Source organism: Gossypium hirsutum, chromosome A05, assembly GCF_007990345.1.
Source record: "Gossypium hirsutum isolate 1008001.06 chromosome A05, Gossypium_hirsutum_v2.1, whole genome shotgun sequence".
In the NCBI taxonomy this organism is placed as follows: domain Eukaryota; kingdom Viridiplantae; phylum Streptophyta; class Magnoliopsida; order Malvales; family Malvaceae; genus Gossypium; species Gossypium hirsutum.
This window is the reverse complement of record NC_053428.1, coordinates 18,746,266-18,769,284: the sequence shown is the minus strand read 5'-3', so window position 1 is coordinate 18,769,284 and position 23,019 is coordinate 18,746,266. Positions and strand designations below refer to the sequence as shown.

At 35.0% G+C, this 23,019-nt stretch overlaps 5 protein-coding genes across 6 annotated transcripts; 2 read left to right on the top strand and 3 right to left on the bottom strand.

The window, feature by feature from the left end:
• The first annotated feature begins 7,806 nt into the window (after positions 1 to 7,806).
• LOC107905475 (lon protease 2) lies at positions 7,807 to 8,824 on the top strand. Its single transcript, XM_016832134.2, has one exon. It carries the CDS (start codon positions 7,807 to 7,809, stop codon positions 8,650 to 8,652), a length of 846 nt encoding a protein of 281 aa, XP_016687623.2. The 3' UTR covers positions 8,653 to 8,824.
• A 158-nt stretch (positions 8,825 to 8,982) lies between these two features.
• Positions 8,983 to 11,607, bottom strand: LOC107905474 (zingipain-2). Its single transcript, XM_016832133.2, has 5 exons — positions 11,013 to 11,607; positions 10,188 to 10,423; positions 9,949 to 10,089; positions 9,427 to 9,858; positions 8,983 to 9,231 (listed from the first exon to the last, which is right to left on the bottom strand). The coding sequence occupies exons 1-5, from the start codon at positions 11,425 to 11,427 to the stop codon at positions 9,160 to 9,162; spliced, it is 1,296 nt and encodes a 431-aa protein (XP_016687622.2). The 5' UTR covers positions 11,428 to 11,607; the 3' UTR covers positions 8,983 to 9,159.
• Positions 11,608 to 12,953: 1,346 nt separating this feature from the next.
• On the top strand, positions 12,954 to 14,779 carry LOC121229439 (dehydration-responsive element-binding protein 2D). Its single transcript, XM_041113794.1, has one exon. It carries the CDS (start codon positions 13,665 to 13,667, stop codon positions 14,436 to 14,438), a length of 774 nt encoding a protein of 257 aa, XP_040969728.1. The 5' UTR covers positions 12,954 to 13,664; the 3' UTR covers positions 14,439 to 14,779.
• A 484-nt stretch (positions 14,780 to 15,263) lies between these two features.
• LOC107905477 (purple acid phosphatase) lies at positions 15,264 to 17,764 on the bottom strand. 2 transcript variants are annotated; one of them, XR_005927177.1, is made up of 8 exons: positions 17,392 to 17,764; positions 17,103 to 17,303; positions 16,855 to 16,966; positions 16,489 to 16,718; positions 16,190 to 16,328; positions 15,888 to 16,108; positions 15,652 to 15,781; positions 15,264 to 15,559 (listed from the first exon to the last, which is right to left on the bottom strand). XR_005927177.1 is itself a non-coding variant. In XM_041113793.1 (8 exons), exons 1-8 carry the CDS (start codon positions 17,569 to 17,571, stop codon positions 15,361 to 15,363), a joined length of 1,404 nt encoding a protein of 467 aa, XP_040969727.1. In that variant the 5' UTR covers positions 17,572 to 17,758; the 3' UTR covers positions 15,264 to 15,360. The 2 variants fall into 2 exon arrangements, 1 of the variants encoding a protein (XP_040969727.1); XM_041113793.1 differs by having other exon boundaries at positions 15,652 to 15,773; positions 17,392 to 17,758.
• Positions 17,765 to 18,995: 1,231 nt separating this feature from the next.
• On the bottom strand, positions 18,996 to 22,421 carry LOC121229438 (purple acid phosphatase 2). The gene is made up of 8 exons (XM_041113792.1): positions 21,819 to 22,421; positions 21,406 to 21,606; positions 21,203 to 21,314; positions 20,841 to 21,070; positions 20,539 to 20,677; positions 20,005 to 20,225; positions 19,723 to 19,844; positions 18,996 to 19,631 (listed from the first exon to the last, which is right to left on the bottom strand). Exons 1-8 carry the CDS (start codon positions 22,005 to 22,007, stop codon positions 19,421 to 19,423), a joined length of 1,425 nt encoding a protein of 474 aa, XP_040969726.1. The 5' UTR covers positions 22,008 to 22,421; the 3' UTR covers positions 18,996 to 19,420.
• Positions 22,422 to 23,019: the final 598 nt, after the last annotated feature.

Below are 23,019 nucleotides of genomic sequence, written 5' to 3'. Positions count from 1 at the left end.
TTATGAAGAGCAAAATGGTGAATTAGTAGGAGAGAGAATTCTAGAATGTAATAATTATGTTGATGATATTTTAAATTAATTAATTAGATAAATATTATTTTATTAATATTTTAATAAGATATTTATTATTTTATTATTTTATTTAGTGTATATATATGTGTGTGTGTGTGGAAAAAAAACACACACACACCATCCATCTTTCCTATGCAACCAACGTTGGAAGAGAAGAAAAGAAAAAAAAATATTTTCTTTACAATTTGGTTCTTTCACCGAAAATTCACCATTTTCACTTTGAAATCAAAAGAATTTCCATAGCCATCAAGAGAGAAAGATGACAAGGAGACTATGGGGAGCTAGAATATCAAGTTAGATTCAATAAATAGAAGCTGGAGGAGAGAGAAAAATCAAGTTGAAGATTGAAATCAATAGGACAAGGTAAGAACATGAAGATTTCAATATATTTTTAAGATTTTTATTATTGAAAAAGCATGGAAATGATGTTTTAGTATAGTTTTCTTATATATGGTCTTATGTTCTTAATATGTTAGTGAAGAGAAAATAAGAGAAAGTAATGAGAAATAGTGTAGAGAAAGAAAATAAGGGTATTATAAACATGGTAAATAAGCATCTTGCACTAAAATAACTTTGGACAACAGTAGTAGGCTAACTTTGAAAAATCACCATAAATTGTGAAAATAGAATTAGAAGATTAAAAAAGATATGGAATTAAAGCTTATTGAGTCTATTTGTTATAGAAGAAACGGTGTAAGTAATGGAATTGCGAATTATGAGATATAATAAATTTAGTGAGACAGGGTCAGAATGATTTTGGGTTCTCCTGTTCTGAATTTGGAACATCATCAAAAATTGGAGAAAAATAATTAGGGGCTTAAATTTATATGTTTAGAATCCTGAAAGAGTCTATTTTCAAGAGAAATAAACGGGAACATCATTCGAATCCTGTACGAACAGATAATTAATTTTTAGTGAAGAAGGGTCAGAACTGTCAGACAGCAGAACAGATGCGACTTTAAAGAATAAACTGTACTTATTGGCTAAACCAAAAATTCCTAAAATTTTATGGTAAGAAGATATGTATGTCTAGTTTCAGGGAAAATTAGCAGATCTTCAAGTTCTATAGCTCAAGATATAAATAATTTAGTGACTATAACTCAAATGGACAGTTTTGAATATACATATAAGTAAATAGTGAAATTATTGATAGTGTTATTTATAGCATGTTATATAAATTAAGGATGTGGAATGGAGAGGAGGAGGAGGAAAATATATATGAATATTCAGCTAGTATGGTTAATTTGTATGTTCTAGGCTCAAGAACTAAATTGAATAAAAGTAAAACTTTAGGGGGCAATTTTGTAAAAATGTGAAAAATGACCAAATTGAAGGGAATGAATTGTTTTATTATCTAAATTAATAAATTGAATGAAATTATTAATTTAAGATCGGGTAAAAATTGGGAAAATGGTAAATTACCAAAAAATCTTGGTATTTATGTAATTTAGTCAGATAGGTTCGTATAACTTGAATGAGTATGTAAATATGACAATTTAAATATTGTATCGTATTTTATATGATGTTTGAATTGAATATATGAAATGTATGTATGTTGAAATGAAAGAAATAATGTATGTTCTGAAATTACCTGAAAGGGATAAAATCTGTTTAAATATTAGGCTCCGGATGGATATAGGTGATTTCCCAAATGAAAGAGTTCCTGCATGTGTTGCAGAAATAGATAACCCGAACGGTTAATCTGACAAAAGCCTTCTCGAGAATATAAAGTGGATAGGATTCGTTCCTGATTCACTATAATACCTCAAAGTGGATAGGATTTGTTCCTAATTCACTACGGTAACTTAAGGCGGATAGAATTTGACTTGAAAAGGTAATCCTGATTCGCTACAGCTACATGAGAAGTGACTCGAGAGAGTGCTTGATGATTAAACGTCCTAAAGGTTATTTCTGAATATGAATTGATGGAATATGGAAATGTACGCTTTAAGTGTACCGTTGAAAAATCCATCGGAACTCCAATGATTCAACGGATAGAATATTTGATATGATACGAGAATTATAATATGATGTTACATGAAACATGAAAACGAATACTAAATGATATAAATTAATTGAAATTATTCTGAAAATCTCAGTAATGCCTCGTATCCTATCCCAGTTTCGGGTACGGGTATGAGGTGTTACAACTCAACAGTGTGGCAGTTGATTACTTGTCCCTCTTCCACCATTGTTTTTCCCTCTGATTCCTTCCTCCCAAAGTCAAAGCTAGTAAATCAGCAAAATTGGATTCCTTTGCTTTGTTTGTTGATTTCTGCGAGAGAGGTTTACTACTTGCAATTCTTTTACATAGGGAATTTGTAACATCCTCAAAATTTCCTTTGTAATAAATAATATGAGATAAAATCTTAGCGTAAAAATCTATAAGATCAAGAAAACGAAAGTTACAAGATATCAAAAGAAAGTTAAATCAAGAAGCGAAACTTAATGTATTAAATTAAGGAAGAGACTAAATTGTAGATATGCAAAAAGTTTTGTGGCATATGTATAAATATGGAAAGTGAAAAGTGAAAAGTCAATAGTGCAAATATCCTTAAGGTAGAAAGATCTAGAAATTAAGGAAAATGGATGAATAAGGACCAAATTGAATAAGCCAAAAAAGTATAAGGGACTAAATTGTAATTTTATCAAATTAAGTGATTATTCAAGAACAAAATGGTCAATTAGAAAGAGAGAGAACTCTAGAAGGCAATGATGATGTTGGGGATATTTTGATGATATTTTGTAATTATTTAATTAGATAAATATTACTTTATTAATATTTTAATAAGATATTTTATTAATATTTTATTATAAATAGCTAGTATAAAAGGAGAGAAAGATGATGAAAAAAAAAAGAAGAGATGATCCTCCCACCTTTCCAATGTGAGTGAAGGGGAGAGATGTAAAAAACTTTTCTTTTGTTACAATTTGAACCTTTCAACAAAAATCCATCATTTTCACTTAGAATTTCAAGGAATTTCCATAACCATCAAGAGATCAAAATGATAGGGAGACTATGGAGAACAAGAATATTATCTTGAATTCAAGAAAAAAGAAGTTGGAGGAGAGAGAAAATAAAGTTAAAGTTTGAAATCAATAGAATAAGGTAAGAACATCAAGATTTCTATATATTTTTAATTTTGATATTATTGAAAAAGCATGAAAATAATGTTAAAGTAGAATTTTCTTATATAAAGTTGTATGTTCTTAATATGTTAGTGAAGGGAAATAAGAGGAAGTGATGGAAAATATTGTAGAGAAAGGAAAGAAGGGTGATATAAACTTAGTTACCAACATTTTGTACTAAAACAATTTTGGACAGTAGTAGTAGTTTAACTTTGAAAATTTACCAAAAATTGTATAAATCGAATTAGAGATTAATTAAAGTATGAAATTAAACCTATTGAGCCTAGTTTTACATAGAAGAAACGGTGTAAGCAAAAGAATTTTATATTATGAGATATATGAATTTTTGTGAGACAAGTTCAAATTGATTTCGGGTTCCTCTGTTCTAACTTAAGAACCTTAATTTTTAGTGAATAAGGGTTAGAGTTGCCTAGCAGCAAAATAGGAAAAATTTTAAAGAATTTACTGTATTAATTGGAATAAGTAAAAATTTTGAAATTTTTATCGTAAAAATTTCATATAAATAATTTTAGTGACTGACACTCAAATGGATAGCCTTGATAAGAGTATTGTGTAATTAAAAAAAAACCTTAATTAATGTCCCACATAGGCATGATATGTTAAGAGAAAAAAAATTATGTATAAGAAAATATACATTAAGGATGTGGAATGGAGAGGAGGAGGAGGCAAAATAATAGAAGAGTGATAATACTAAGGAATTGTTGCAAATAGAGGTGAGCATGGGCCGTGCTGGGTCTGGGTCGGGCCTGACTAAAAATTAGGCCCGTTTGCTAGGCCCGTGCTCGACCAGGCTCAAAAAATAGGCTTAAAATTTTGTCCAAGTCAGACTCGGATAAAAATGCTAAAACCCGGGCCCGACTCGGCCCACCCATATTAATTTTATATTATTTTTATATAATTTTAAAGTATATATAATACATCAAAAATACTAAAAACATCAAAATAAATATTTCCCAACAAATTGAAAATAAATTTTAAAAAATATGTATACTTAAATAACACTAAGACAGATGCAACTTAACAAACAAATGTTTTTAAAATAATAATAAAATTAACAAATGTCTTTAAAATAATAACAAAATTAACAATAAAATATGTTTTATATAATATCCAAACAATAACAACAAAATAGTAGCAACATAATAGTAAAATGGTGGCAAAATAGGGAGAAAATAACAAGAAAATAATATGAAAAAATTAGATTTTTTTGTCCTTTAATGAATTCGGGCTGTGCTCGGGCCAAAATGCCTTACTCAAGGCCTGGCCCGTTTTTTAAACATGCCTTATTTTTTTTGTCCAAACCCATTTTTCGGGCCTATAAACCCTCTTATATTTCAGGCTGAGCCGGGTGGCCCGACCCATACTCAACTCTAGTTGCAAAAAATGGACTTGAAAATATATAAAATAAATTCAAATGCTTTGGTGAGGTACTAGGTAAGTGATTCTCATAAAATGATTTGATGAAGTCCTAATTAATAAATTAATAGGTGTAGAAAAAAATAAATTGTATTTGTAAGTGTGAATCCTCTAATGGACTTACTTGTAAAACTTCAATAATTGTGTCAATTTTATAAGCCTTGCTATTTTTGATTGAATATCATGTTATATTATGTGGATTTGAAACTATAAATACTTAAATCTGAATGATTTGCTATGTGAAATGAGTCGAATTAATTGAATTTTGAGCTTTGAAAAAGGACTTGGATGTTAAAAATTTAAAATATGATAAAACATGGGAAATAGAATTCTTGACGCGATGACAGAGGAACCACATCATGACGACATAAGTCAGTTTGTGAAGTCGTCACAATGTCACCCCTAAACATCGCAATGTCACCCCTAAATTTTGAAAGCCTTTCACTCTAGTCTATGTTCCTCTTTAGACTATTTTAAAGGCTGCAATAAACTCGTATCAGACTCGAATGATACTAAGGCATATCAAAAGCTTAAATTGATCAACGTGATTAAATAAGTATTCAGAATGAAACGAATTTGATTGTTTTACTTTGGCAACAAGTGTAGCATTCTGATATCTTAACTTGGCGATCAGGTTGGGTATAAGAGTGTTACAGAATTTGTAATCCTGTTGCGAGAATGCCTTCGGTAAATGTTATGGAAACACGTGCGTATTCTCATATGACAGCAACACATAGTTATACCGTCAACGGCGATAATAGTACCATATTTTTTATTTTAGTAAAAATAGGATTGAAGCAATTACAAACTAATAGAAGCGTCGTTAGAATTAGATCGTAAGGATCGATTATCTAATTGAATCTGATCAACAATTTTAGGAGGAACTACATGGAATACTTGGGGATCAATTGAAAACTCTTTCATTAATCCTGCCAAAATGAATGAAGTAAAATTCATTTTACTTAGAATCTGTTCAATAATCACACGCCCATCATACTTACACAGTTTTTTTTTATTCTTGAGATCAAATTTTTATTCATTTGTCCTTTAACACTACCAAAAATACCTTTAATAGTTATAATACAATCAATTTCAACTATAACTTCTTTTCACTTAACATCCCATACTAATTTAACACCGTCATAAATAGTTCAAAACTCAGCTTATTTAACAATCGTAACTTTCAATATTTCTCTCAATCTCCCATAATCACTTACCATACTTATCCCTTACAACGGCTGCCGATAGTACCGTGTTTTTCAGTATCGCGTAAAGGAAAAGCCAAACGCCCTCCCCTTTGACTTTGGATAAGAGCACGACACGTCGACACCCAACATGTTGCATGACGGTAAAAAAAAACCATATCGCCTCGGTGCTAGCGCCCATGTGCTTGTTTTGGTTTCACATTGAATAAACTCGTGTTGCTTTGCCGAAGCTCAAGCCCAAGCCTTGTTAAAGGTCTATTGTATTTGGATTGGAGTTTATCTTTACAAGCCCAACTCGTGAATTTTTGTTTACAATATCCATTTTCTTTGTATTGGGTCAAATTCACTAACAAATAATTAATATATAAATTTTTTGTATAAATGAGGTAATCAGGAGAAAAGACTAAAGCTACTCGTGGACTGGGTCCGGGCAAAGTTTAAGTATGATATTAACATATTTTATATTTATCCAAGTGCAACTCGACCTAAAATATAGGTTTAAAATTTTATTCAAATCTGTCTATATTTGTAAAAGACTAATCCAAACACATTTTAAATTCACTCATATTATTTTTTAAAAAATATTTATTTTATTTTTATATTTAATAATTTTTTATTTATTGAAAATTTTTATATAGTCATTTTAAAATTATTTTAATGTTTACATTAGAGCAGTATTATATATTTAGTATATTTTTAATTTTTTAATGTGTTTTAAATTACATAATATATACAAATAACATAATATAAAATATTATAAACTTAAAAATAGATTGGATCGGGTCAGGCTTGTTAGGCTTTAGCCTTGAATGTTTAAGCCCGACCCATACTTTAAACGAGCTTAATTTTTTTATCCAATCCTATTTTTTGAGCCTAATATTTTCCTCAAACTCTTCTAAATTTCGAACGCGCCTTAAAACCTGAACGGATAGCTCGACTCATGAACAGGTTTAGATAAGATCCAACCAAACTATCTAACAGCCATCAGCAGCGGCACCTTCCCTGTCTTGCTCAATCAATGCTGCCAAGCGCAGCGCAACTTGTCTGTCCCTCGCTAGCTTTTTCATAACATCTTTGGCCATTTTTGCTTTACGTGGAACGTGCCTTTGTATACAATGATATATTATTAGATTACAATAAATTCATATTGTGGGTATAACTTGAAATTAATTATTAAACAGATTTATAAGGTTAAAAGATGAAAGGTTGAAATAATTATTTAACACAATGCTAAAAGGGTAAGGTTGAATGATGAAAGGTCATGTAATTTTGGGCTCTCAACTCTTTTTTTTTTTTAATTCTTATAGCTTTTAGATTTTATAATATAATATAAAAAAGTAAAAATCTGTTCAAAGTAATATTTACTACTTTAAATAAAATTGACAGGTGACATTAATATATGTAGATAGATATATAAATTTTCATTAGTTTCAGGAAATTTGGAAACAAATAAAATCACGATACATGTCGTCAATAACAGTTAAAATTCTTGGTCATTATCCCAAATTTTGTATCAATGATAAATCCAAGTCTTGAGAAAGATATTATTTTCCCCTTGCATTTGTGATGAAATGATGAAGCAGCAGGCAGCAGCACCACAATTGTCCAATGCAAAAATTTACGTCCAAAAGTTGAAGAAATGGGCCAGAAAAATCCAGATAACTAAACTCCCACGTGGGATTCTCCAATCCACATTTTCAGCCCCGAATTCCCTCTACCCCACAATTTTATCCACTCCTTCTTAACACATATACCACTGGTTTTTTTCTTCCCTAGCTTAAGCTTTTCCAGAATACATTTCAACATATCAAATGCCCTTCTAAAAACAAATATCTGAGCTACTAGTAAGCAAGTATTTTCCTTCTCTTCAACAATGGGTAACTCAAACTAGTACTCTCAGTTTTAGCTTCTTCTTATTCTTTTCGTTTACGCAAAACTTCGAACAGCTTCTGGTCTTACCTCAATGGCTCTCCCTCAGCTAATACCTTCTCACTCTTCTTCTTCACTCACTCACCAGCCTTCCATAAACCCTAACGCAGCCAATCCATACCCCATGTTGAAGTCCTTTTTGAAGCCATCTTCTCTCTCTCAATCTCGCAGGTTTCACAGGCTCAGCTCTCTTCGAGCTTCGGCCTCTTCCTTCCCCGATCATCACCAAACAGATCCTTCTAAACCAGACGACGTCGTAGAGCTCCCTATATTCCCTCTGCCCTTGGTTCTCTTCCCCGGCGCTATCCTCCCTCTCCAGATTTTCGAGTTCCGTTACCGCATTATGATGCACACGCTCCTCCACACCGACCTCCGCTTTGGCGTCATTTACTCCGACTCCGTCACCGGCACCACCGACGTCGGCTGCGTCGGCGAGATCGTCAAACATGAGCGTCTCGTCGATGACCGCTTCTTCCTCATATGTAAAGGCCAGGAACGGTTCCGTATCACCAACGTTGTCCGTACGAAGCCTTATCTTGTCGCAGAAGTCAATTGGCTCGAAGACCGACCCTCCGGGGACGAAGATTTGGAAGGATTGGCCAGCGAAGTGGAGACTTACATGAAAGACGTGATTCGGTTATCGAATCGTCTTAACGGGAAACCGGAAAAGGAAACGCTGGATTTGAGGAGGAATCTGTTTCCGACCCCTTTTTCCTTCTTCGTGGGGAGCACATTCGAAGGGGCGCCGAGAGAGCAGCAGGCTTTACTGGAGTTGGAAGACACTGCCACCAGGTTAAAAAGAGAGAAGGAAACTTTAAGGAACACCCTTAATTACTTGTCGGCCGCCTCGGCCGTGAAAGACGTGTTTCCCTCTTCGTGATGAGGACTTTAATCAAGCGAAAAATTTCAGTGAATATATAGCTATTTTGATGCGTAATTCGTTATACACGAACTGTAAATTACGGATATGGAATCTCTGCTTGTTTTTTCAATTAGCTATTGCTCCTTGTTAGCCACTTGAATGAATTATTGATATTAACATGGTTGAAGCATGCAGTTAAGACTTTTTCGCTGCAATTTCAGTCTTATTTCAATGAAACGTATAAACCAACACCAATTGAACCGTGCAGTTGCAGCAACACCAACTAGTTAAGCAAGGTAGCCGGCATTGCCAGACCAATTATCTTCAATGTATTGTTTCCTTTAAAAATAAAAATAAAAAGCTCCCCTTCTTTTTCACGTAAAATTGCGCCTTTACATCCATAGATTTTAAAAGTAGATATTCTACTTAGAAATTTCCAGCGTTATGAAAAGGAAAATCCAATGAAAAATGTGTTACTAATACAACTCCGAATATATTCTATAGAATCCAATTGTCAACAAAGGATCACCAACTGCTGATCTTCCTAAAAGCGAGATTCGTATCAGATGATTCCATTATTGTGGCATTTCCAACACGCTGCAAGCATAAAAATGTCCGTTAGTATGGAATAATCAAACACACACACACAAAAAAAAACAAAAAAACAAAAAAAAAAACCTCTGCAACCATAAAAGAGCCCTTCAAGTATCACTTTGACATTACAAATCACCTGACTCTTTTTCAAACCATGCTTCAATTACTTGAGATAGAAATGAAAAACTTGTTACTAACCTTGAGACATTGGTTGTTCTTTGTATCACAGATTGGATAATTATGGGGGCAGCAATGACGATTGTCTTTGCAACACACGGCTGAATCCAACCCGCAACACTTCCACGAAAAGCATATTCCGAATATGCGATGCGTACAACAACAGGTTTCCCCAGCCGAACAGTAAGTGAAGAAATCACACTTAGTTGGCCCCGGAGGAGGTGAAGGAGGTGGATTTGGGCTAGTCTTTATCGGATAGGAAGCCAACATGTTAATGCCACAAATCCCTTCAGATTTGCCACTGTTACGTATCATATGAATATAGCCATTCATTCCCCACCTCCTACCCCATGAGTTCTTCACAATCCAATAATCCACTCCATTTTCTGAACCATAACCTACTATCAGCACCGCATGATCCAAGGAAGTTGAGCATGGACCAGTGAATATCCCCTGCCACATAAATAATCACTAATCATAACTATAACGGATCAACAAAAGTAAATTTTGAAAACTATCAGAAGTTAAAAACTTATAACCAACCTTGGAGTACAATTGAAATGCTCTCTCGCTCCCACATATACCTACACTCACAGGTTGAGTTGCCACCGCTTGCAACAGTTTCTTCTCATTATTCATAGGCACATCAGTGTAATCATCAATTGTTACCACATGTCGTTTCAGCTGTAACAAATTACCACAGATATCAAAACTGAGGTTATTGAACAAACACGAAACTTTTTGACAAGAGTAAAAGATTTAAGGAATTGAAAAACCAGTACTTTTTCTTTGTTGCAAGTATGTTCCCGACCTTGATAAGGATAGTCTTCTTCAGTGTCTATTCCGTGGTTATTGATGACAAACTGAAACGCATAATCCATCAACCCACCCTCACAGCCAGTATTGTAAGTTTTGTCACAATCAACCAATTCTTGTTCAGAGAGGCTGATAAGAGATCCAGTGACAATTTTATTTACACCTTCTATAGCTCCGGTTGCCGAGAATGACCAACAAGCACCTAAACAAGGACAATAATAAGATTTGTTTCCATCTAAATTACATTAAAAACAAGTTTAAGCCACAAGTTGTGACTCAAAAGATTGCTCTGTAACATTTCCATGTATGACTTATGATGTTGGAATAAACCTATTCATAATCATAATACATATTTGAACCAAACTCTAAGAACCATAAAACAGAAGAGTGAAAACAGGAAATAGAAGGAAGAGAAATCAAATGAGTGGTTTCTTTTCAATTGCACATAACATAATCAATTCAAATTAAGCAGGGAGAGTAAATGAGATATATTTACATTAACTTGAGAGAATTTTTCGCATTACAATGGATGTATTAAAATTAATCCAATAAAATCTAAGTATTTAAAAGGGAAACTGCAAAAGTCTAGAAAGAACTAAGAATCATTCAAAACCAGAGGGATCATCGCTTATCTAAGTTCCCAAATAATCATACAGCAGTCTATTAAGACAAACGGTATGTTCAATTTTCTGGTAATTATAAAATAGGCCAAATAAGCTATGTGATCTAGATGAAGCTTAAATCAGTGCTTGTTAATCACCCAAAAAAGGACAATAAAAAATTGAGCATACCACAACTCCCTTGATCTTTGACCTGAGTCACGGCACCTTTCTCCCTCCAATCCAATGAATCCGGGATGTCCCGAACAAGGCGCGGCTCTCGAAGGTTGGGGCGCCTAAACTGAATGGCAGCACCGGAGAGACCCAAGCGGGAGGCCTTAAACTCGTGGTGAGTGAAATCGGCAAAGGCATTGAGAGCCAAAGAATAAGAAGAATTGACCATAGCATTGTGTTGAGTAACAAAGGCATAGTTGTCTTCAAAGACTTTAAGCCTGTAAGATTTTTCTTCCTCGGATAAGTAACTTTTTCCATGTTGTTGACACCAAGTTTCAAATTTCTTGGAGATATGGGAGGGAGAAGCAGCAGCAGAAGAAAGGTCAAAGAAAAGAAGGAAAGATAGCAGAAAGGAAGCCAAAAGAGGTTCCATTGTTTTTTGTTTGAGAAAAAGAAGGGGGGTGATCTGGGTCTTTTAAATGGTCTATATCTTTTTAGCTGACTGAAGTTGCCTAGAAATATGGGCAACCAAAGAGGAATTGAAAACATGGCTTTCTTACAATGAGTAAGTAAATTGTCCGAAACGACCACACCCTCCTTTATCATCTTCGCCTTGTCGGGAAAAAAAAAAAGTAAAATCGGATGACTAGGTTAAAAATGAATTCCCAAAGCTTCGGGCTTGTGTTTTGTCGGTTTCTTCTTGGTTTTTTCCTTTAATTTCAACTACGTCGTGTATTCATTGGTCCAAATTGAAACAAGTGACGGGCTATAGAGTAAGCCGCGTAAGACCAATCTTTGCCTGAAATCTGAATCAAGTATTAAGCTCCATAAAGCCCGTTCCTAAGTTTTGATGATATCAAATTGAAAAATAATATATTAAATATTAACAGCAAATTCTCATTTTGCTTTTGAGAAAAATAAGGACTTACACTTTGAACTTTTTTTGAATGTAGCCTTCATTTTGGGTGCATCTGGATGTTCATGCTCTTATTGAAGTGTGCATCTTCTCGTGAAGCAGCGTTTTAAAGCACTGGGGATTTTGCAATGTAGCAATGGGGGTGGCTGCCTCTGCAGCAGAAATCCTAAAACTCGTTTTTAGTAATAGTAGAACAAACACCACTAGATTAAGATAAATTATAAAGGTATGTTAATATTACATAAGTAGAAGACCATTTTTAGATATTTTATGATAATAAATTAATTATATTTAGTAGTAATGTTTTCTTAATCCTTAGCATAAGGAATATATTTTGCGGGGATGATTGGGTTGGGTGTTATAAAATTCCTAATCATTCTTCGATTTAGCCCAGTTGCTTGTTTGCTAAAAGTCATGGCCCAAACTCATTTCAGCCAATTTTAAGTCCATGGCCCTGCAAACCAGTAAGCTTTGAACAAAAGCTGAAAAATAAGAAAAATTTATGTTGAGAGTGGGATTTGAACCCACGCCCGACCAACTCGGCCATCTCAACATATTGAGCGAGTCCTTTCTATAATATAATTATTGATTTCGTTATTTGGGTTCAAATGGAAGTCCGCACGCGAAGTTGGTCTTGGTGGGCTGCTTTTGCATGCAATAACTCTTATGAAAAAATGGATAGAAAGTGCAATTCTTCATTAATCGCGTCAAGGAAGAGGCTAGACTTCTTAGTTCTTACCATATGTGACTGGAATGCTCCACTTTTAGCTTGCTTTACTTGGAAAGATTTGTATTGATAGCAACGCTGGCTTTTGCATTTTTCTCATTTCCCATATTTTGAAAAAAACTTTCTTTTTTTCTGAAAATGAAAATTGGTTTTTGAAAGCGTAAATTATTTTCTAATAAAATATTTACTTAAATTTATAAAAAAAATGTTTTTAATATTGAATATATATTCTAAATAGTACAATAGAGTTTTAGATAAGTTAAACCAATTTAGAAGTATTTTCATAATAAGAGTGAAACGTAAATTGAGTTTGAACGACGACTAAAAAAGTGAAAGAGAGATAGTATCCCGGGAATTTCTGACAAAAGAGTAACACGACACGAGAAAGCAGCAGGGCTTTCTAGTCTAGATACAAGATGAAATAGGATGAAGACAACCGAGTTGTAACCCTGATTTCATATTCATATTCCGACTCGGGAATGATTCAGTGTACGAAGGGATCTTTGTGGGAAAAAGTTATGGTAGCATGGGCCCCACTTGTTTGATGCATGAATGCATTGCAAAGCCATTGTTGAACCTGGTTTCACAGTTCACACTGACTGCCAAAGCCCCCACCACTTCAATGTACCTGGGAGCCCCCACGTATCAAATCCCCCTCTCTAGTTTGTCATTTGTCATGTGTTCCTCTTCGGAACCCTCCCCCACGTTCTTATCTTCAACCGATCACCCAAACACGCCGTTCTCCATTTCCCTACATTGACCATTATCCATCCCCCCCTTTTTTGTTTTTTTTATTCTCCTTCCTCTTTGCCACCTGAGCTTGTGTACAGACAAGAGTCTAGGCCAAGTGTGTCTAGGAGAAATGACAGTGAGTTTGCTGTCGACACGAGCAAACAAGGTCTCCATGCCAAGTTTCATCCCAAATCCACCTTAAGACACGTTTCGGTCAAGCTTAATTACACCCGTTGGAGCTCTTATCTCCCTTTACTGTCATATAAATACCATCAGTCACCCTCCCTTTCAGACAATGTGCTTATCAATCACTTTCCTCATTTTTATTTTGCTTCCCCTTTGGTTCTCTCTTGGAACAATGTCAACATCAATGATGGGTGGGTTTGGAGAGCGAAAACAAATAAGGAGGCCTGCTCAAGCTAGCTCCAGAAAAGGGTGCATGAGAGGCAAGGGAGGTCCAGAGAATGCTCTCTGCACTTACAAAGGTGTCAGGCAGAGAACTTGGGGCAAATGGGTGGCTGAAATTCGTGAACCCAACCGTGGTGCTCGTCTTTGGCTTGGAACTTTTGACACCTCTCATGAAGCTGCAATGGCTTATGATGCTGCCGCTCGCAAACTCTACGGCTATGAAGCCAAGCTCAACTTGCCAGAGTTATGTGTCGGCCCTCGGTATCCACCACCTTCAACCAATACTCAGGCTGCTGCAATGGGGAACCAAACTCAAAACCTGAATAATTCAGGTACGTGTTCATCAAATAGCCCAATAATTATCAGGACCAATGATGTACAACCTGTGTACAACAATGACTCAGTCATATCTTTCCCCAACGAGAAAATTGATTCTCAAGGGAACCCGGGTGGGAACAATGCAAAATTAGGACAAAATGAAGATGGAATTGACGGGTTTTGGGAAAATATGTGTGTGAACTTGCCCGTCTTAGATGAATCGATTTGGGCTGAAGCTGCTATCTCATTAGATTTTCCAGTGATGGATGATCCTGGCAGTTTTGCAAGCAGCCTTGTGGATGTAACTGGCTGGGACGCCTTGCAATCCCCCTGGTGCATGTAAACCAAAGCTAGATGTTAACTTACGTGGAAACCTGAAACTATACATACTTAGGGATAGGGTGCATATATGTGTATATAGATATTATAAATGTTGTGTCCTTACTGTCTACACTCTACAGTCTATACTCATATAGTAATAGCCATGAATACATCATGGGTTTTTCTGGGTTTGTCTTGGCTTAAGGGTTTTGTTTTGTTTTGTTTTGTTTTTTTACGTTTTTGTTTCTGTAAGTGTATATATAAGTCACGTGCTGTTCTAGCCGGCTTCTGTGTCGAAGCGTATAACGTTTGTATAAAATCAACATGTGCAATATATGTCTTGTCATAGAATAATTTCTAAGACTACTTAGTGGAAAATATATATATAGAAAAAAAATGTTACATTATTATTGTCCACCATTAGTAGTAAGTACTTCTTCTACATCATTGCTTGATTCAGTCATCAATGGTAGGGCTAAACTTAATCAACTCAAGTTTGTATAAATCAGCGTTCATCATCCTTAAGAACTATTTGCAGATGTTGAAGAATTCACTACGTTTTCAATAAAAATTAAGGTGAAAAAGAAAAAACCAAGAATCCATGTTTGGTAAGAAACGTCTGCGATTGCGCACTTTAATATTGATGAAACCTTTGCTGTCTTCCATTTTCTCTTGTCAGCAAGCGCAATTTTTTTCGTGCACATAACATCCGTTTTTATTTTTCCTGGTATACGTGCAAAGAAAAGACATTTCTTAATTTGGTTTTTTATGTTTTTCCAACAAAATGACAAATTTAAATTGTGTTCACACACTTGTTTTCTGCTGACAATTTATGTTCACACTGATCTTAAAATCCAAAATATATTTTTCTTTCATGACAGACAGAGGCACGTTACAGTTTAACCACTACTATATTGTAAGAACTAGTTTGGATGAATGATTGATTAGTGTTGAGCTACAAAGGATTTCCCTAAGGGATTCCAGTAACTGTTGTGAAACCAGAAAGAATCAGCTTCGACAGCATATCCATCTTGATTTCGGTGCCAACTGAAATAGGCATGTGTCCTGTTCTTGATATCGAATATACCATGACCAAAACTAGCCTCCCTATAGGCTGAGAAGTTGGGCTGTGGTTCCATCATGCTGCATAATCCAGACAGAGAATGCTCAGTCAATATCATAGTAGGATCATATAATAAAAGCATTAATATCTACAAATAAGCATTAATATTTACCCTATAGCTGGTCCATCATGATTTCCTCCATCTCCAATGGTAATGTAGACTGGTGCAGACTGGTCATCAACAGGAGTACACATTCCATTCACAATATTATATGCAATATTTGATATACGCTTCTGCAACCCTAAACAATGGGAGTCAAATGGAAGCATTGAGGTACTAAGCTAAGCACAAAACAGAGCTTGGAAGGGGAAAAAACCGCCTTGGATTAAAAAATGGATGGTACTAACGGATCGCTCATAGGCATGAACATGGCCTGAAAATACAACATCCACTTTGTACTTGACAAACCATGACTCAAACACCACTCTCATGGTTTCTCCTTCCATGAAATGATGCGAGTTACTAGTATAAATTGGGCAGTGCATAAGAGCAATCAACCATGGGGTCTTGCTTCTATCCACTTTAGGTAGCTCATCTCTTAGCCATTTGTATTGAGGAGTGGATTTTCCTGTTGAAATCAAAATTGGAAATCAGCTTTACAAGAAACAAAAATGTCTGTAACCTTTTGTTGTCTTCCATATATACTTACCGTATGCTGAATAAGACGATAAAACAATTAGGTAAGCTGAGCCTCTCTTGATCGAATACCATAATGGAGATGTACTATGCGATGATGCAAATGGGACATAATAACGGTGCATATATGGCTTAAAGGGTGTAGTTTCTTCCTGCAACATAACGACGTTTTAGGACATTCTGCTCGTGTGCATAGGCAACAGTACAGGGAAGCAGATTACAGTAAAATGGTTGTGGAATCGGTAAAAGGTTGTAGATGGAAGATGAATAATATGCAGTTCCAGTCAGTGGAAGAAGAGTTAAACGACATACAAGCTGAGGAGCAAAATCAAGTTCATGATTCCCTGCAGTCCAAATCCAAGGCTGATAAGCAGCATTCCTCTCTATGAATCTTCCCCATGTATCCCACCGAGTATTATCATGGAACGGATAGTCATTTGAGTATGAGAGGTCCCCTAAAAACAAGACTGTTTTCCCTTTTTTTGGATTTGATTCATAATGTGTGAGTGTAACATTTGAATCATGTGTTTGACCAAGATCCCCTGTTCCAAAGTGCTCAATTAGGACTCAGATAAAAATAATCCATGCAATACTTTGTAATCAATTTATGAGAGTATAATCAGACAAATCAGAGGCGACAAAGACCAAAAGTTAGTAAGACGGTGACATAGATGTTACCTATCAGACCAAAAGTGTAAGGAACATCAGGGCCAGTTCTTGGAGGAGTCTTAAACCAGAATCGTCTGATAGTATATCCTATTCCAATCTCATACATGTATTTGGTGTTATACTGCAGAATGTGAAATGAAGCTCTAATTATACCCAGATAATTCTCTTAAACTTGGCTTATGGTCATATTAACTAATAAATAAACTAAATTAAGCTTCTTAAGATGAAAAACCTGATTAAAAAGAGAAAAAGAATACCTCCAGGTTCTTGATGGTGCAGTGATGGATGTACCCTGAAGTGTAATTGAAGAACTTATATCTGACAAAAATCCCCTCGGCACGATTCTTATTCTTACTATTTTCAGACCAGTAGAGAACTGTGTCAGAGCCAGGTTCATCAGGAGTTATCCAAGAGATGATCACTCCCCTCCCATCAGTATCCCCTTGTGTTATATGGACCTATCATGATTCAGAAAACCAGCTATCTAAGGTTTAAAACAACCCATTAAAATATTGGAAGAAGTTTAATAAGAGAAATAAGCATTACCTGTTGAGGTGCGTTATAACCAGGAGGAACTTGGAAAACATCACTGTCAAGGGGCATATCTGGAGAATACTCTTTCCTTAGAAAGTTACCAGTTATTCCTCCATTGCACAACTCAGATGCACTCAATACCAAACAGAGGAGACAAATAGCACAAGGGTCAAAGACTTTCAGCAAGGCCATCTTAGTAGAATCTCTTCAACATACCTACTGAAACTGACCCTTGGTTTCTAGTTCATGTATATTTTGACAGTTTGGTAAAATTCCCTTCACTAGTGTCTATTTTTAGAATATGCTTTCAATAGAATGAATAACTTCTATAAGAATACAATACATAAAACTGAGGAAATTGTAAAATGGATCTGCCACACGTCAAAAAAGTAAGAATTAAATAATATTCTTATCTTCTTTATTATTCTCCTAGGTTTTGTTATGAGATAAAAATTTAACCATGATTAAGGAGTTGTCTAAGTGGTTTCAAGATATGAACCACAGTCGACTGCAGTTAATTAGAGGAAGGTCTGATCATTAAACCTAATGCACACCCATTTTTATATTCAGACATGAGTGAGTTTATTAATTTAATACCAAAATATGATCTGATTATTCTTTAAAAAATGATAAAATTGTAGTGATAAGCCTAAAGTAACCAATGGAATAACTAATGGAGGGTTGAAAATGTGCAGACAATCATTGAAGACATATGTCTGCAATATTTCAATCTAATTGCTTTCTGTATTTGTCCCCTCCTTTTTTTCCTTTTAAATCTTTAATTTCATTTAAATATGTTAAACTTTAGCTTTGATCTACATAACTTTATGGTCAAATTTCGCTATAACACCCTATACTTTGTGTAAATTGTAAATTTAGTACCTCTACTTTAATTTGATCAATTTTAGTACTTGTATTTTTTAATTTTTAAAAATTTTTTCCTAATCAACGGTAACAGTTAAATTTGTTTGGTTAAATTATTGTACCATGTGTAAAGTTATAGATTCAGTCCATGTTTACCAATTGGATCATTTTTAGTAGTTTTATTTTTTAAAATTTTAAAATTTTAATCTTGATACAAACGAATGGTTAAATCTATTAACTGACTTTTTTTATAAGTAATATGTGAAATAACAAACAGACATAACAATATGCATGTAATATATATTTGACACATTAAATTTAAAAAATAACAGAACACAATTTAATGAATTAATAGTTATTTTTTGTTAGAACTAAAAATTACAAATTCTAAAAGTACAAAGATTGAAAATAACAAAATTAAAAGTACAAATACTATATTTATAACTTAAAAAAAGTTACAGGATCTAATAATAGAATTAAACCTAACTTTATTATCTATAGCCATATGAAAACCAAAGAGAGAAACAAAAAGGAAAAAACAGATGAACGGATAGTTTCTGTTCTATTTTGACAGGAACAAAGCATCAATTATGACAAGATTAAGTACCATAATCTATCTAACATATAAAAGCACTAATGTCAAATCTATAAATAGTGAATTATAAATAACTGTTTTTTTATTATTATTCAAACTGTCGGTAAAAAAAAATTAAGTCACATTTTTTTTTTAACTTTTAACTAAAAATTAGAGATTGAAAAAACTCGGCTTACATATATTTTCCCTAATGAGTTTTAAGAACAGCAATCATGGAACCCTCCCTCACTTCATTAATAGAGATCTCCCTCACATTTCCAAACCCACATGCATTATCTTTATGAAAAAAAGATGCTTAGTACTACTACTTTACCCCTCCCCCCCAAATAGTATAGAGATTCTACAATGTTTTGGCTGTTTCCAGAGTTTTTACAAAGATCGAGTCTAATATAGAATTCCTGGGGTGCCATTTTCCATGTCGCAAGGCAACCACCACCTGCTTGGTTAATGGTTATTCCAGTTTTAGCCATTTATTTCCAATACCTTACTTTTACTGGAAGTAAAACTTGTAAGTTTTGCAATGAATAAAAACACCTTGACAGATATAATTGAGCTTGCTAGCTAAAGCGACACAAGGTAAAATCATATGGTGGCAGTGGCTACAGATAATTCTTCTGAATCTGAAACGCTCCAATATCTATTGTGCAACCATAGGGAATCGGCTTCCACAGCATAACCGTCTTGATTTCGATGCCAGCCAAAGTAAGCATGAGTCCTGTTCTTAATTTCCAGTATTCCATGACCGAAACTAGCTTCACGATACGCCGAGTAGTTCGGCTGTGGCTCTGTCATCCTGTTCAATAACACCAACACTGATAAATGATCACAATCACAGACAGAATTTTGATTCAAGGAGAGATGGATCTTAAAACGAGATTGCATACTCTTTCACCAATCCTTCCAGATTTCCTCCATCTCCAATGGTCAAGTACACTGGAGCAGATGGATCCTTTATGGGAGTGCACAATCCATTAACAATGTTATACGCAATATTCGATATGCGTTCCTGCAGTCAGTGTTACAAAAATTATCAAATCAATGAGATGTGAGTATCAAATTAGGAAGAAACATACTGCATTGTAAGGCCAAAGGACCATTATGTAACTGCAATAACTCGCGAAGTTTTTTTTCCAAGTAAAATTCTAGAACAGAGGATGTGAACTTACGGATCTCTCATAGGCATGGACGTGTCCAGCGAATACAACATCAACCTTGTACTCCACAAACCATGGCTCAAAACTTACTCTCATGGACTCCCCTTCCATATAATGATGTACATAACTGTTGTAAAAAGGAGAATGCATAAGAACAATGAGCCATGGTGTTTCTGTCCTGTTCACTTTTGGAAGCTCCCTTTCAAGCCATTTGTACTGAGGTGTGGATGTCCCTGCAATAGGCATTTTCAGTAGATAATTGACATATTTCCAGATATCTTCATCAGCTACATGCATACAAACAGTTCAAACTTAAAAGGCAGCTAACTACAACTTCATGGTTCTTTTACATGAGGCAGAAAACAATGAACCAAGTTTTCCTCATGAAGTTTTTTTTTCCCACTAATGTAATAAGATGAATCACCATAAGTTCTAGTGAAAAGTCTACTAAAATGGAATGCCATATGCTCATCATTTAATTATGTGTTATAGACTGCTATTGCCTGTTTGACAACACACAAATAAGTTAAATAGTAAAATTAATACCATAAGCTGAGTAGGAAGACAAGACAATGATATACGTTGAAGCTCTCTTGATGGAGTACCAAAGAGGAGATGTACTCCCTGATGCTGTATAGGGTACATGATAACGGTGTGTGTAGGGCTTGAAAGGTATAACTTCCCTCTGAAACAAAACCGCAATTGCTTAATTAATACGCTTATGCTAATTATGATTCTGATATAAGGCAAGCATTAATTGAAAGTTAAAGGGAAAAAAACTTTAGTTAACTAGTTTAATGCATCGACTCATAAGAAAATGACAAGGGAGAAAGCAGGAAGTTGCCTACTATTGCGGGAACAACATCAATTTCGTGATTTCCAGCAGTCCATATCCAAGGTTGATATGCCGCATTTCGCTCAATAAACCTTCCCCAAGTATCCCATCTTGCGTTGTCATGAAATGGATAGGCATCCGCATAGGAGAGGTCTCCCAAGAACAACAGTGTCTGTCCTTTTGCAGGGTTTAACTCATAATGGGTGAGCGTGCTGTTTGAATCATGAGTTTGCCCGAGATCACCTACTCAAATGCTCAACATTGTAAGACCAGGATACACATGTAGCATCCCACATGATAAATTTTGAAATGTAAAAATCACTTCAACAAGTTACTTTATGGCTTAAATCCTCCGTACAAAGTCATTAACAATACCTATGAGACCAAAAGTGTATGGTACGTCAGGGCCAATTGCAGGGGGAGTTACAAACCAGAATCGTCTCGATGAATTCCCGATCCCAACTTCGTAGTAATACTTGGTATCAAACTACAAACCTAACTGAAATTAGGCCGACCAGAAGCAGAATCTATTATATTTTCATGTCATAGATTTCAAACAAAGCAGAGGAAGTACAAACCTCCAAATCCCTGATGGTGCAATGGTGAATGAAACCAGAAGTGTAATTGAAGTACTTGTAAGTAAGAACAATGCCTTGTGCACTGTTTTTGAGTTCACTGTTTTCAGCCCAGTAAAAGACTGAATTTGAACCAGGTTCATCCGGAGTTACCCAAGAGACGATCACAGCATTCCCCAGATGGTCCCCTTGTGTTGTATGAACCTTCAGTTGAATCATCAAACAATATTAACCCAACTAAATCAATTGGAAGAAAGGCTTCACAGTTTTGAAATAGATTCCTAAAACTGATCATTTAGAAACGGAAAAGGGTCCTTCAAGAAACTTCAGCTGCCTATCACAAGATTAACCATTTAACAAGCAGGAAATTTATATGAACAGGAAATAGATAAAAAAGAAAAAAAGAGAAAACATACCTGTTGGGGAGCATTGTAGCCGGGAGGCACCCGGAACACATCGCTGTCCAGTGGCATATCACGAGACAAGTCACTATTCCTTACGAAACTGCTGGTTCTTCCTCTATTGCAAACCTCAGCTATAATAAAAATAAAGCTAATCGCAATAACCAACTGAAAACTAAAACAGTTCCACCTCGCAGCAACCATCTTTAAATCCCAAACCAGTGTGTCACCAGCAACTCCAAAAACACTCGCGGTGGAAGAAGGATCTCCCACAATTATATTAAGAAGAAAATGGCGAAGGGAATATTCAGAGGTTGATGCCTTTTAAATAGTACTTGTCATTTATTTTCCCATGCACCGCCTTTCAAGCGTATAACATTTGCACAGATTTTGTTTTGTTTTTATAACTCGAAAGACTGACCGATAGTTGATATGTCTTGTCTTTCTTTCTAAGACTGGTAGTTGATTTGTGAATAGTTTCTTACAAGATATAAATGGTTACAACGCTTGCAGAGATAACACAGCTTGTTTTGCCTCCACTTCTTCGGTCAGTTTTGTAATTAAAAAAAAAAAAAAAGGTTTGGTATGGTAGGCGGAGCCATCCAATTAAAATCCTTCAAAAAGGAATATCCATTCCTTGGGTCCGAATATATTGGTCATTGCGTAGATCCATTTATTTCTTATCCTTTTGCTAAGAATTTGAAACGAACATACCACAAAATCTATCACCATGAACTCATATAGAGCCCAATTTCAGTTAGGAGCATATGCAAGACGCTCGAGGCTAGTCAGGATGGTGGCCTAATTCCCATGGTTAAGAGCCCAGATTAGGCCGAGAGCCTAAATTAGTTGGCCCATATTGGGTCTGCTAGTGTTGGCCATATAATCTCAAAGATGTCCTGTTGTCTCAGGGAATTAGCTTGCTGACGTTATCAACCTCAGTCGATACAGCCTAGGTCCGCTGCCATGCATAAAATAAAAGTTCAAGATAAGAGTGAATTTTAATTTATTCTTTCATTCGTATCTCTAGCCTCTACTTGCAGAATAAAAAGAAGAGAAATTTTATGTGTTATATTTTGATGGAAAGGACTTTGAATAGCAAATCCTAAGAACGAGGAAGAAAGTAGCTGTAAGTTTAAAATCTTGTGTTTTGCATAAAATTAGTGTAGTTTGAACCATTTCAATAGCTTAGAAAATTTCAACTACTAAACAAAAG